The 15,520-nt window shown below is 41.2% G+C and overlaps 1 protein-coding gene across 1 annotated transcript in view; it reads right to left on the reverse strand.

The window, feature by feature from the left end:
- LOC117272198 (contactin-associated protein-like 4) overlaps positions 1–15,520 on the reverse strand; it is a 153,501-nt gene that overhangs the window by 42,374 nt on the left and 95,607 nt on the right. The window contains exons 11-13 of the mRNA XM_033650981.2: positions 8,157–8,263; positions 6,096–6,215; positions 4,434–4,634 (exon numbers count right to left, since the gene is read on the reverse strand). Coding sequence (XP_033506872.2) covers positions 4,434–4,634; positions 6,096–6,215; positions 8,157–8,263 — 428 coding nt within the window. The remainder of the gene's footprint in view (positions 1–4,433; positions 4,635–6,095; positions 6,216–8,156; positions 8,264–15,520) is intronic.

Genomic DNA, 15,520 nt, shown 5'->3' on the forward strand with positions numbered 1-15,520 from the left:
TATTAAAAGAAAAAAAAAAATAAAGCAAGAGATATCTATTAGAGAGATGCATCTTCTTTTTACTGGTCAAACTCTGACAGTAGGACTGCAGGATATGCAAAATAATTCATACTATGATAATTTTTGACGGATAATGTCATTGCGGTATGGACTGCGATTTAATTAGGAATAGTAATTTTTGCATTTCATTTTTATTAAAAAGTAAAATAAAATGATGATAATGTAGTTTTTGCTGGGGTTTTTACCAAACTAGCATGTTCCTTTATGTCTGGAATATAATTTGTAGACTGGAGCATCTCTGTAGGACCACAGTGCTTCATCTATATTGGTATGTTGTGACACATTTCACCTTTATCAAAAAATTGCAGCTCCTGCAATTTGGATATTGCACTTGGGCGTATTGCTGTTTTGATATTTCGATTAATTGTGCAGCCCTATCTGAGACCATTACTCACAAAACTGCACAGAACTGCAGACGCTTGCCCTCGTCCATAATCAACCAAAAGATGCTTGCAGGACACAAAAGTTATACAGATTCACTTTCTATGGAAAAATTGTGAGCTGTATTGTGTCCTGAGATGAGCAGGGTTGTGAGGAAATAGCTGAGCGCTGTCTGGATAGAGCCCCCATCTCTCAGTCTCGCAAGATGAATCCAGTGTTTGAAGCTGGGGGATGTTTGCCAGCTGCTACCCCTAACACTGAATATATTGTTTTTGGATGGAGGGAAATGATAGTATACGGTGAAAAGTGTTTTTCGCATTGTGAGAGTGCGTAGGTGGAGAGGAGTGAGAGAAGGTGATTGGAAAGGTCTCTGTTGAGTCAGCACTTCTTTATTTTCCCAGAGAGCAGCAGGGGGGTTTATAATGGAACTTCTATCTCCCTGCCCATTCTTCCTTCTCGACCACTTTCACTATTTTCATCCATCATTTTATTACCCACCCCCAAAAAGTTGCTTAACCAATCAAATTTCTCTTTTATAGAGTCTTGTAGTTCTACCGGAGAGAGAATCTTTGAGGATGTGTCTTTGCAACCAGTAGCTGTATAGTTGATAAAGTACCTCAAATGTTAACTGGTTATCCAAATTGTGGTCAATTACTTTTACTGTCTATAAACTAATCAATTACTTGACTAATTGTTTCAGCATTATATTCTGCTCAAATATGCATAACAATCATGCTGCATTAACCCAGCAGAGGCGTGTAAGTGCCAAAAACTGCAGTTCTTTGATTGACCACTTGAGGCTGGCTCCGGAAGCCGGTTAATCCCCATAAGGCCCGTTTCCACTGAAGAAGTTCCTGGGAGGCAGGAACTACTACAGGAACGTCCTCTCGTTCGGCCCTCTCAACCGCCGTGTCTCCACTGAGAGAGCGGAGTACGACGAAGGTTCCTGTAAAGTTACGGGCTCTGGATGTGACGTAATCGTTGCGCGACCATGATGACCGGGGCGACGTAGGGACGCCGTTAGCCGATAGCGGTGTCTGTAATAACTCACTAAATGGCCCGTGAAAAAAATATTTTTTCCAGCGGATGTCTTAGTTACAACATGATTGAGCTAACTGGAGTAGTTTCATGTCGTATCCGACAACGGGAGGCTTTTAACAGATGACGTCCTGATGTTAGCTTTGCTGCTGCTGTTAGCTGTCCCTGTCAGCTGCAGCCACTGATGCTTTCTAGACATCGTGATTTCCCAAAACTGAATAAATACCACACATATCAACACAAAACTGCTTTGCTAACTCAATCATGTTGTAACTAAGATATCCGCTGGAAAAAATATTTTTTTCACGGGCCAATTAGTGAGTTTTTTTACATGGTGGCAGAAGCTATATGAACGAGCTAACCCTCGTCTGCTGAGTTTTAAAAATGCCGGCTATTTTGTTGCTTTCTGTTGTCATCACATCCCTCCTTGAGTATATCCAATCAGCACCAACTAATCCCCAAGCCCCAGCCAGGAGTCTTTCGGGGCCATTCTGAGTACCTACTCCGAGGCAGGGACTTGTTTAGCCCCTGTAAAAATTCCGGAACTCTGTCCTTCGGGGGTGGTTCCTGCGGTGGAGACACGCATCAACGGCCCCAGCCCCGTAAAATTACCCCGAAGTTCCTGCGGTGGAAACGGGCCTATAGATTCCAACGTCGAAATACTCAGCTTTACAGCAGAAATACATGTTTACAGACTGGTACAAAATACAGTTTTGCTCTCTGTAGCTAATTTCAACATTCATGACACTGTATGGGGGATGAATTTTTCAAAATACCAAGATGAGGAATGCCAAAGCGCTGAACTCAAGGCGTGATGTCATGGTAGCTACCCCCATTATTTTTACAGTCTGTGGTATCAACAAAACTGTTGGCTGAGCAGAGTTTTGAACTAAATGCTAACATCAGTATGCTAACAGTGAAAATGCAAAAATGCCAATATTTGGCAGATACAATGGTTGCCATGTTAATGATTTGAAATTAGCATTTTAGCATGCTATCATTTAATCATTAGCACTAAACGCAAAGTAGAGCTGAAGCTGATGGGAAGTACTGAACAAATTTAAACCTGATGATGGTGCTAGATGACAACTCACTGGGTCACCATAGTTTACAATTCATCCTCTGGGGGACATGAATGTTTCTACAAAATTTGATGGCAATCCATCTAACAGTTATTAAGATATTTCAGTGGGAACCAAAGTAGTGGACTAATTGAGAGATCACTAGATTTTGCAGATATTTGGTCATAAACCAAAGAGCTGGTCAAAGTCAATGGATCAAAAAATTCCCCAGGAAAGGGATATGAATGTCTGAACCTGATTAATGGCACATCATCTGATAGATTCAAGACGTTTCACTCAAAACACAAATGTCAACCACATGGTGGCCCTAATGGAAAAGTCAGGTAACAATCACCAAAGTCAGTAGGTGACCCTCTCGGCACCATGAGAGTCTGTACAAAATTTCATAGCAATCCATCCAATTGAGATATTTCTGTCTGAACCGAAGTGGTGGACCAACCATCTGGAAAACCTATAGAGCCGTACTGCTCACAGATGTGTCTAGTGTTGTCTCTTCAAACTGAATGTTTTCATTGCATATAGACTTGCGTGAAGGTGTACACTGCTGGATTAACCGCTACCAAGACAAATTCAATAGAACTTGGTGATCAAAGTGATTTTCCCTCTTCTGCTAATACTCACTGTGAGCCAATACTAGCACCAAAAACACATGACTAAAACAGAGAAAACATGACTCATTACAAGGAGGAGGAATTAAACAAATCCTGAATGATCAATTTGTCTGAATCATCTGTGAAAGAAGAAAATCCCTGAAACCACACTGCAGATCGTAATGATTTTGTTCTTTCTGGTCGAGAAAGAATCCCAGCTAAAGAGTGCCGGCTTAACCAAGCTTATGTTAACTTTTATTTAACCCAACAAGATCTTGTTTACAGTCTTCTCTTAAATGTGCACTTGAGAGGTACTGAGGGAAAAAGGAGGGGAGAAAACACCAAAGTGCTCACAAAGAAAAGATTAAAGGGATTCAGATTAGAGAAGATTTTTTTTAAAATTAGATCTACTTTCTAAATAAAATCACAAAGACAGAATAAAATAAAATTAAGTTTTGGCTTCAGTAGAGTTCATGATTCAAGGTGTTAAAATATAAAGTTACAAGAAATTAAGAATCATCTATAGTCTGTCAATCACAACATGTGTCAACATATATATGAAACAGCACAATGTGCTTATCTTTCTATTTAATATAAGGCTACTGTTAGCAGCTGGTTAGCTTAGCTTAGCACACAGATTGGAAACGGGAAACAGCCCCCCTGTCTCTGTCCAGCAGTAATATCTGCCAATCAGTACCTCAGTAGGGCGGCAGTAGCTCAGTCCATAGGGACTTGGGTTGGGAACTGGAGGGTCGCCTGTTTGAGTCCCCGTCCGGACCAAATATGGAGCATGGACTGGTGGCTGGAGAGGTGCCAGTTCACCTCCTGGGCACTGCCGAGGTGCCCCTGAGCAAGGCACCGAACCGTTCAAATCATGTCACGTTCAAATCAAACATGTAATGTACTCACCTCATAGGCACCGATGTTAGGAAGGTGTACAGGGAGTTGCCGTGTGTTTGTATATCCATTATTGTTCAATAAACATGCATTTTTATCTCAGATGTAAGCCTCTTACTACCAACGTGCAATACACCTCCCAGCTGCTATAGTGGCGCTGTGGCGCAGTAGAAAGCCAGTGCACTCATTCATTGCAGGACGAAGAAGGGGTGAAGAAAATTTCAGACATGCCCATTCCCTATAGTGTCAATCTTTTCAGATTGAGAAAGCAAAAATGTTGAACTTTTCCTTTAAAGTTACTAGTTTGAATACCTGGTTTGGCCCTGGACTGTTAAGACGGTAAATGAGGATATATCCAGCAAACCTTTCCTGAACAGGCCCTTACCTGGAGTGTTGAGGAGGCGGGACCTCCTGCAGTGGTAGGACAGTTCCTGTTCGCAGTATTCTGATTGGCTGATGGCGGCCAATAGCTGCTCCTCTTCAGTCGAGTAGTCAAAGTGAACTGAATGCTGGTTCCCATCTGGAGACGGTCGGAGTCTGGTCAGCTCTGTGTTGTTGTGCTGGATGACCATCCATGTGTTCTCCTCTGGTAGGGGATAAATAGATATGGGTTACTAATTAATTACTATTGATTAATTGCATTTAGTAATTATTCATTCCCATTTACAGAATATGTGTTGTATCATATCCTTGCCTTTGCAACAGCAGCCATTACCCATTCATGCAAAGAAAGGTAAACCACATTTTAGATGTCATCTTTGCTGCTCTGGCACCCATACTTAAAGGGATAATTTGCCATTTTGTAATACAGGCTTATTATTTTTCTTAGAGAAAACTGATACGACTCTTACATTTGTACTTAAAATATGAAGCTACAGACAGTGGGTGGTAAGCTTAGCTTAGCACAAAGACTGGAAACAGAGGTAAACAATTAGCCCCAAAACACAGCTACCTGCACATTTAAAGCTAACTTAATGACACATACTATGTATTTAATTTTTTTGTACTGATTGAACAAATGGGAAATAATGTGGTGATTGGTGAGCTTTAGAGGTGCTGTTAGCGTAATTTTCAACTTTGGAGACAGCAAGGCTAGCTGTTTTCCTACATTTACGGTCTTTGGGCTAAGTTAAGCTAAGCTAATTGCCTCCTGGCTCTAGCTCCATTTTTTACAGAGCAAATATGAAAGTGGTGGTTACAGTATTTTCCAAAATGCCAAGCTATGTCTTCTGTCTGATCTTTAGGCCTGTACCCAACACAGAGTTATGTCAGTCGAATCAGATTTGGCTGTTCAATACCAATATTTTACTATTTGTTCCCTTTTTTCCACATAGAGTTTAAGAGTCTAACAGAGGTTTGGTGTGACGTTCAGTGTGACAGTGACAATCACGTAATATAGTAAACAAGCAAACTATGCTGATGACGGATCGGACATGTGCAATATTTTTTACCAACACTAGATATAAAACAAAAGCCAGAGACTGTATTGTATTAAGTTGCTGTGAACTGTAAATTCACCGCTTCCACACAGAAGGCAGAAGGCCTTCTTATTTTGGAGCCTTATGGGGCAAAACCTCTTCTGCAGCTGCCTGTGCCACAGAGCAGCGTAACAGTGAAGAGCACTCACTCTGCAGCAAACTCTGGGGACCAAAATGTTCCCAGAAGTACAGCACACTGACTGGACATAGTGTAACTATAGACAGGGCTGTACTGTATACGTATTACTGTATGCCATAATTTAAGCAGCTCTGAACTTAAATTTGAGAGAAAGAGAAACAGAGAGTGACAGAAAACAAAAAAACAGCATATTATCCTTATTAAGATTTATACACGTACACAAATGATGTGAAGCAGTGACCTTATTATTCATATTAAACTGATGACATGACAGAAGAAAAATGAGGGGTAGAAGATAAAGTGGATCAGAGCTAATGACAGGAGCATCATCATTTAAAATTATGTAAATTTTAATCATAAAAATGTGAGTGATGATGAGAGGAGGAGGGTAGAGTGTGTGTGTGTGTGTGTGTGTGTGTGCGCGCGTCACCTGTCATGTTGCAGTAGACCAGCTGTGGTTTGATTGGTCCGCTGCCGTCCACGTCGATATAAAAATGTCCCGACGTGTTGCCGTTGTGTTTGTACGCCTCGCAGGACTGTTCGTACACAGCTGGGAGGAAAATAATGAGATCAGCTCAACATGAATCACATCAACATCAACACATCAGCTGGCAGACGCACACAGGAGCTATGAGGGGATGATGATTACACACTGTGGAGGATTATGGGCGCTGCCACCACTGAATCACCGTCTCATAACCAGAGTGAAGAGAATCATGTGAAGTTTTATTTCTGCAGCAGCGTCCCATAAAGTGAAGACTAATCCAACTGGAGAGGAGGGTAATGACTGATGGGAGTACAAAGACTCCATAAATAAAACTTTGGACCTTTATCAGCCCTGCCTCTTCCTCGCTGTCTCCATAAGTCTTCCTCCCTCCTCCCTTTGCCTCACACACACACACACACACACACACACACACACACACACACACACACACACACACACACACACATACACACACACCAGTGCATCCTCTGCAATCAAAGAATCAAGCCCTTCAAGTCAAATCCATATCTGAAGGTTCCCACACTCTGCTCACCTGTTTATCTCTCTTCTTCTCCACAGCCAACGGCCTTTTATTCATCACATTCCCTCAGCTGGTTAGAAAAAGGTTTCGCAGAATCGTCAGCAATAAAAATGAGACCAGAGGTGAACCGTGTGGGAAACTCTTCTCTTTTGGTTTCAAGGATTTGACTCGAGGGAGTCGGTACAGAACTGGTAGATCTCACCAATGCTCACCTCACTGCTGAGGTTTTATGTATGCATTCAGTGTTTGGCAGCTTAGTCACAGCTACAGTCTCATTAACCTTCATCATATCACTCACATACTGTAACCACTGGATAGGAAGGAGGTGCAGTTACCACAAATAGCTCACAGGAAATGGTCTCTTTAAAGGCTGATTCCAATTTATGAAAACTGTGGTTTTATTTTTGTAGTCTGGGCCATAATTTCTATTCTTCATGCTTACTCACCAAACTACTCACTGTGATGTGGGAACATGGTGACACGCCTCAACAAAATCCAATAAAGCAAGAAATGCAAAAGGTCAGGTTGTAGACAAACTGAGCATAACCCGTAAAACCTTATTATTTGAAGCTAAAATTCTAAGTGAGCACTCAACTAAATTTGGCAGTAATCCGTCACTGCACAGAAAAACTGTGCATGATGCAAGTACGGTCAGTACAAAAGGTCAAATTTGAACCATATAATTGGCCCATAAACTGTGATAGACGTTTACCAACGGACAGTTTGGGTAATAATCTTACAATTTTTATTTCTTCCAAATAAGTTCAACTGTTGGTTTGTTCACAGTAAAACCTGTTTTATTGTCTGACTGCTTATGTCTCTTGCCCCTTCAACTTCTTTATAGCAAAGTTGCCTCGTTTTTACGATCTCAGTAATGAACTTGTTGAGTAAGATATTTTTTATTGCCAATAGATAAATGGCCACAGATCCAGGTTTTAAAGAATTGGAATTATCTCTAAAGAAATGTGCACAGGCTACAATGTAAACAAAAAATCAAGAAACACACTCTTTTGCTCTCACACATTGTAAATGCAAGTAATATTGTACCCTACATAACATCAATAATAACAATAATAACAAAAATGATATGTCCTCCATTCAATCACACAAATAGCAGGACTAAAAAACTACACAAGTTTGTTTGTTTAGTCAGTGTTTTTATTGCAAAATGTATGAAGCACTTTATGTATGATGTCATTTAGGATGTGATTTGTTTAATGTGTTAATATGTTTTAATGGGTTTGTACCACAAGATGTTTCATATCATTTCATATCTCTCTGTTTGCACTGCCTCTGAGTTTAAATTATGCAGGAGGGGGAAAAAAATCTTAATTATTGTTTCACACACGGCCTCAGTCCTAATTTTCATCTCATCTGCCCCGTCTCACCGTCTCTCCCTGTCTATCTGTGCCTTTCTTCATTTGGTTTTGTGGCCATGTGCTGATGTTTGACAGGTGACTTACAGCTGTGGCAGGTCGCTCCGCTGTAGCCGCTTACAGAACAGTTACAGTGGAAGACAGTCCAGGATTGACTGCAGCGGCCGCCATGTTCACAACGGCTGGGAGAACACCTGAGAGAAAGAGAGATGAAGCACAATTTGAGAATATATTAACACGTTTTAGGGTGGTTTTATGTGCTGCCAAATAACAGAGAGGGCAAACACTACTCTTATCTTTTAATATCAGGAGTAAATCTTTTATGTGAAATTCTCATTTATATTCTAGCTGATTCACTTCTGACTAAAAGGGGTTTTTAACTGGATACACCTGCTTCATTTGCACACATAGATGATGGATACCAAAATTAAAGATACACTGCCTGATTTTCTCATAAAGCCCAATCAAACAAAGTTCCTCCCGGCAACTATGATTTCTATTGAGTTATAAAACATGCACAGTGAGCTGAGAGTAATGATTTTTTAATCTGAAGGTGTTGTAAAAATATTAAGGAGGGTATCTTTGCAGTTATAGGTTTTATTGAAGCATTTACATGGTTCATAGAATCATCCGGATATTACATGTAGAATGTCGAAAAGGCAAATACTAATAGGGAAAAGGAATATATTGTTGCAATCAATGTACAGTCAATTTACAGAGTATTTCAATATTTGCTCAATTACTGGACCTATTTGCTGTTGCCCCAGAGAATGATTCTCCTCCAAAACTGCTAACCATGAGGCCTTGTTTTGCCTCCAATTCTCTGCATGCGTCTACAGAATAAAAACAATGACAGAAACCAGACTATGCCACATATTGTACTACAAGTAATCAAGAAGTTTAAAAGAGCTGCATGTGACATTCAGAGCATTAATACAGCAGCAGTAATGGTGTCCTGAGCAGAGAATGAAGTCAAGCTACCTCTGTGTTGTAATCCAGCTTCTCTGCTTCATGTTGTGGCAGCTGGTCCAGCCATGCAGCGGGCATGTCAGTGGATGTGAGACCCAGTGTGTATGTGTATCCCTGACTAATGGCTGCTACTCTGCACTGCGCCTATATGGGGGTTATGGCTGATAACACCGTGCCAACCCACGGTGGTGGAATGGTATTGGCCGTGTTTCACAGATCGCTCTTAGTGCTAAGAGCTTCTTAAGAACGCTCTTAAAGGGATAGTGCACCCAAAAATGAAAATTCAGCCATTATCTACTCACCCATATACCGAGGGAGGCTCAGGTGAAGTTTTAGAGTCCTCACATCCCTTGCGCAGATCCCAGGGGAGAGTGGGTAGCAACACAACTCCACCTTAATGGAGGCTTACAGTGCCCCAGATTCAAACATCCAAAAACACATAACTGAAACCACAAAATATCTCCATACTGCTCGTCCATAGTGATCCATGTGTCCTGAAGCCCCGACATAGAAAGTTGTTTGGAAAAACATCATTTGAACTCATTTGCCCATGTCTCACGGTCTTGCGCAGGTGCACACACGTTAGTTAGAGCTACAGACTACAATGAGGCTAAAAACATTGGTCAAATGACGTTTTTCCAATCAACATTTTATGTCGGGGCTTCAGGACACATGGATCACTACGGACGAGCAGTATGGAGATATTTTGTGGTTTCAATTATGCGTTTTTGGACGTTTTAATCTGGGGCGCCCAGCCTCCATTAGGTGGAGTTATGTTGCTACCCACTCTCCCCTTGGATCTCCGCAAGGGATGTGAAGATTCTAAAACTTCACCTGAGCCTCCCTCGGCATGAGGGTGAGTAGATAATGGCTGAATTTTCATTTTTGGGTGCACTATCCCTTTAAGCCTCCCGTGAAAGAAAAACGCGTTTCCCAGATCGCTCTTATGCACTGATTAAGTGGTGGGTGATCGATTTGCCTGACATTGATTGATTTCGTTTCAGCACCGCGGTAGTGGCCAGCTCCTGTTAAGAGCTTCTTAAAGAGCAATCATAAGAGCGATCCTAAGAAGGGCATTAAGAACGCATCTGGGAAACACTAGTATCTTAGCGTCCCTTCTTACCAATGATGTTCTTAACTGTGCTCTTAAGTCTTAAGATCGCTCTTAACTGGGAAACGCGGCCATTGTCTGTTTACACTGTTAGCATTGTTAGCTGCCAGTTGCCAGCTCAGCCACCTCCATGTTGAGAACTGTGTGCAGACAGCCTTGGCAAATATGCTCTGAATGTTGCATACAGCTCCTTTAATGAGTAAGTATACACTTGGGAGGACTAAAATCTAAACCAGGGTGTGAAGTTCTCATCTCTGATTGAGGCTAGCGACTTGAGGCTTTATTAACTGCTGCTACCATTACACAAAATCCCTGGCCAACCTGTCAGCGATTCGAGTTCCACTGTGAGCAATGTAGGTGGCAGGATTTGACGAAGAAGAAAAATGTGTGGAGTTAAATAAAATAAATAAAGAAAGAATAAATCTTCGAGAGCTCTGAATGTAACTTGACTTTGGGGTTACATATCATCTATCATCAGCTTCATCCTAAAAATGCTGATGATTGGGGGAACCATGCTTTCAAACTCACACTAACTTTCAAAGATAAAACTACTTCATTAAACTAAATGAGCCTCTTATGAAATGCAGCTTCCCATTTCACGGAGGGAAAAACCTTTTAGCGAAGATCTTCAAGGTTCTTTAGGAATAGAATGTCAAAAAGAACGTCTTTCATTTTTGATATCATTTCTTGTATTTATAAAGTTGTTCGCTGGTTTGGAAAAAACAACATTCTGCCGCTGAATGGAGAATGACTTGTGTAGAATATTAATTTGAAACACCTTTCACCTTTCCTCAGAGAGATCAAAAGCATAATTTCATTACTTTCTCTCTTTAGATCTTTCTTTCATTTTATATAAAAAGGAGAAAAGTTTTCTGCTGAATAGAAAATATCCTCGCACTTCCTCTCAGCAGCAGATCTTCTCTGATTGAACTGAGCTGCTCTTCTAAAGTACTGCCAGACTGTTTGAAGAAGCTCTTTAAATGAATCCAGCTCCCAGGAGACTTCACTGAAGCTCTGTGTTATTTATAGATAAATATCATAATACTGTAACCATCATGACATCAGTCCTGTGTAGGAGGAGGAGGAGAGGGATAAAAAGAAACCGAAGAAGGGTGGCAGTGATTGTGAGAATACATTTGACATTGAAAATGATATACTGACATTGGGAAAGACAAAGAAGCATTGCACTATATGGTGTGTTTTTCTTCCTCTGCATACAGATGATCTATTGTACACTGGATGTGGTCAAGGCTTAAAAGTTACCAAGGCCATTCAGGAATTGAAATGAAAAACAATGGGAGAAAAAGCCTTTATATTTATGAACATCCGTTTTTATATTTCAACCTGCTCACGCATTTTACATTGACCTGTCAGAAACATGTAAATGCCACTCCTGCCCACGGTACGTAATTCCTGGAAGCCTGTGATCATTTTTTCAATCAGAGGAAATGGGTGGTTTATAATCAGGAAGCAGAATGTATGTTTGTGTATGTAGCAGGCAGCAGAAGAAATGTGGGCCCCGCAAAGCTGTTTGTTCATGTAGGTAGAGTTATAGGAACTGATTTAGCAACCTGCAGTAGGATGGCAGGATGACAGCACACTCTTCAGTAAACCAGCTACTTTAAGTCCTGGGGCTGTATTCACAAAGCTTCCTGGTACAAAGAGTTGCTGCTAGTGATGAAATTCTAAGAAATTTCTTAGAAGTAACATGTTTTTAAAGAATTTCCCCTTAAAGGTAAGACTAGATCCTGATAAAGATAAAAGATATTTTAAAAGTATTTCGTCCTTAAGAGAGCTACTGGGGTGAAAACCTATAAGGAGCAGGGAGGAGGACTTTTAAAGGAACAGTGTGTAGGATTTAGGGAGATTTAGTGATATCTAACAGTGAGGACTGCAGATGAAACTTCTCCTGATTAGAATTCCTTTAGTGTTCATTGTCCAGGAGGTTTTTACAGTGAGCTGGATTATCTGCAGAGGTCTCCCCCTCTCCAAAACAAACGAATCCAATGATTTGAACTGGTAAATAAACAGAAAAAAGCAGTTCTACTTTACAAATCAGTATTTCTCTGGTGCTGTTTGGCATGTTGGAAACAGGCTGCTAGCCTAGCACCTGCAAACGTGTGCTCATCTTCTTTCTCTAAGATCCAGATGTTCAGGAGGTTTCTTTCTTTTTTTTTTTTTCCCAAGGATATTTTTTGCCTTTATCCGATGGCACCCTCTTAGGGTGGGGAGGAGAGATGGTGGTGATGGCATGCAGCAGGGGGCTGTGGGTTGGAATTGAGCCTGTGGCTGCTGCAGCAAGGACGTGGCTTTGTGCATGGGGCACCTGCTCTACCAAGTGAGCTAGTGGGCACCCCCATTCAGGAGGTTTTTACTGGGAGCAGAATTATCTGCACAGGTCTCTTCCTCTCCAGAACAAAATAAGTTTAAGTTAGAAAATCAGTGGTTTTCTGATGCTACAAGTCATGGAGAGGTAGCGTACAAAATACAACAACGGGAATGGCCCTATCCACAGCCAGTGTTTGGTTTGCCCATTCTGGGCTACTGTAGAAACATGGTGGTGCAACATGGCTGACTCCATAGAGGAGGACCCGCTCCCTATGTAGATATTTTCAGGTGACTATAAACTAAAGAAAACATACTTATTATATTTTATTCCATTTATTCCAATATATCCCCCTAAATCCTACACACTGGACCCTTAAGTGGCTTAAGAAGAAAGAAGAAGAAGAAAATAGCGGAAAAAGACGAAGAGGTAGGAGAAATATTATGTCAGCATTTCCAATTACATCATGTCTTAATAGAGACTAACTTCTATGATTGAGCCTATTGATTTCACTGTCCATTCTATGCCCGTTAAGAGTGCATTTTTATTTCTGCTTTTTTTAAAATGAATCATCCAATCACACTTTTTACAAGAATATGTCATACCTAGTAACGGGGTCAACCACACCTCCTCATTAAGGTAAAGGTTTCAGTCCCTTCCTTGCTCAGAGTTGCAATGACAGTTTCTCAAAATCACTCCTCAGCTAGGACTCCTTGCTAGAATTTCTTATGGCTTTGTTAGGAGCTCTCTGAGAGTGTTCTCAGGGTGTTTGTGAATACAGCCCCCGACTGACTTCTGAGTCTTGTTTTTTTTTAAAGATATTTTTTAGGGCATTTTTGCCTTTAATTGATAGGATAGTTAAGTGTGAAGGGGGGAGAGAGAGGGGGAGTGACATGCAGCAAAGGGCCACAGGCTGGAGTCGAACCCAGGCCGATGCGGCAACAGCCTTATACATGGGGCACCTGCTCTACCACTAAGCCACTGACGCCCCAAAATTACTTGAAATTTGAAATAACTAAATTGCTAACACTGCTACAAAGGGGAGTCATATTAAACAAGAAGTCGGTTACCTCTTTATCAACTTTCTTTACATTAGATACAGTACAGTATGTCATTATTGTCTCTGTTGGTTAGTGATCTTCTTGACATATAGTTTTCCCCTTGGCATAATTTCTTTTTTGACCATTGCACTCATGCACTCAAGGTTGGCACAAATGGTTTTGACTTTCTAAAGCTCTATGGGTTATCACATGTAATACTGTAAACTCATTTCCTATTACATTTTATACATACAAGTACAGTAAATGTTACTAAAACGTCAGTATAACACAACTCAACAGCACCACAAACTACAGCCATCAAAGAGAAAATACAGCTGAATTATCCATCCATCCATTTTCTAAACGCTTATCCTGTTGAGGGTCACGGGGGGACTGGAGCCTATCCCAGCTGACATTGGGTGAGAGGCAGGGTACACCCTGGACAGGTTGCCAGACTACCACAGGGCTAACACATAGAGACAGACAACCATTCACACCTACGGACAATTTAGAGTCACCCATCAACCTATCCCCAATCTGCATGTCTTTGGACTGTGGGAGGAAGCCAGAATACCCAGAGAAAACCCACGCTGACACGGGGAGAACATGCAATCTCCGCACAGAAGGGCTCCCGCACCCGGGATCGAACCAGGTACCCTCTTGCTGTAAGGCGACAGTGCTAACCACCACAACACTATCTACATCTAAATAAAAAACTGTCTCAACAAGACTTAAGCTACAGGTATAACAAACTAGCAACTGAGTTTATGTGACAGTGCACTGTTTTGTATCATATCTGTAACAGGACTATTAATGATACAACTTTTACACGTCTGTCTATTAGTTCTGGGTGATCCACAAAACACATTGTCAATGGTTTTCACAGGGAATATGTGTTTGATGGTGAGGTCTGTGCATGTGTAACGCCAACGTTGACACCATTTTGCTGTAGATTTGTGAGATCCAAAAACAAATTCCATTCACCTCCACAGTGGGGGGTTGTGCTACAAATCATTCAGACTGACACCTCAAAACATGCACACATGAAAACACAGCTATGGCTAAATGTTAAACTGACGCTTTAAAATAACACAGCTCAGCCTCTGCTCTACTGTGTCACTCGCAAGACACACAAAGACTTCGTCTGACCTCATTCTGCTGAGAGAAAGATAGACAGAAAGAGGACAACAGGAGAGGATGAGTAACAGTGTTTTTATTCACACTGGTTGCTTTCCATCTGTTGCAAGACCGGCTGGCACCTCCAGGAGGTTTGAGACAAACACACACAGACACACACACAATTTTACGTCACCGGTGTTTGTGAAGCTTGGTGGTATCTTTTCCCCCCTGTCTTTGTTTTCCTAAATGCATGTTTTAGAGAGTGTGTTTACTTATATAAATGTATGTGACAATGTGTGAGTGTGTGTTTGCCCAAACTCAGGCAGGAATATTGAGGAGAAAACAGATGACTGTGCAGAATCTGCAGCCTCCCCTTTTATTTAGATAAAAGCGCTGACTCAGCAGCCCGTCTGCCTGCTACGGTGTGATTTTTACCTTCATTTATCTCTACACTGCTTTAATTTAAGAGTACGCCGGAGCCTTGCAGATAAAGCACTGCCTAGTTCTTTTATTTTATGCATTTAGTGTGTGTGTGTGTGTGTGTGTGTGTGTGTGTGTGTGTGTGTGTGTGTGTGAGAGAGTGTCAGAGTTTCAGGGCTGTAATGAGTGCTGAGGTACAGTAATCAAACTCAGTCTGGCTGAAGTGACATCTGATCTCTTTCTGCCTGTAATGAGTTCCCCAGTTTTGCTTAAATGAGTAGTCTAGTGCACTGACAAGAGCAATGATAGTACAATAGACTTAACAGAGTCTGTATAAGACCAGCTTACACCCATGAGCCACATCATTAAAACTACTGACAGGTGAAGTGAATAACATTGATCATCTCATGACAATGCAATGTTTGGCTGGGAAACCTTTGGTCAAATACACTTTCCTCTGGTTTTA

The sequence above is a fragment of the Epinephelus lanceolatus genome, chromosome 12 (assembly GCF_041903045.1).
Source record: "Epinephelus lanceolatus isolate andai-2023 chromosome 12, ASM4190304v1, whole genome shotgun sequence".
NCBI classification, from domain to species: domain Eukaryota; kingdom Metazoa; phylum Chordata; class Actinopteri; order Perciformes; family Serranidae; genus Epinephelus; species Epinephelus lanceolatus.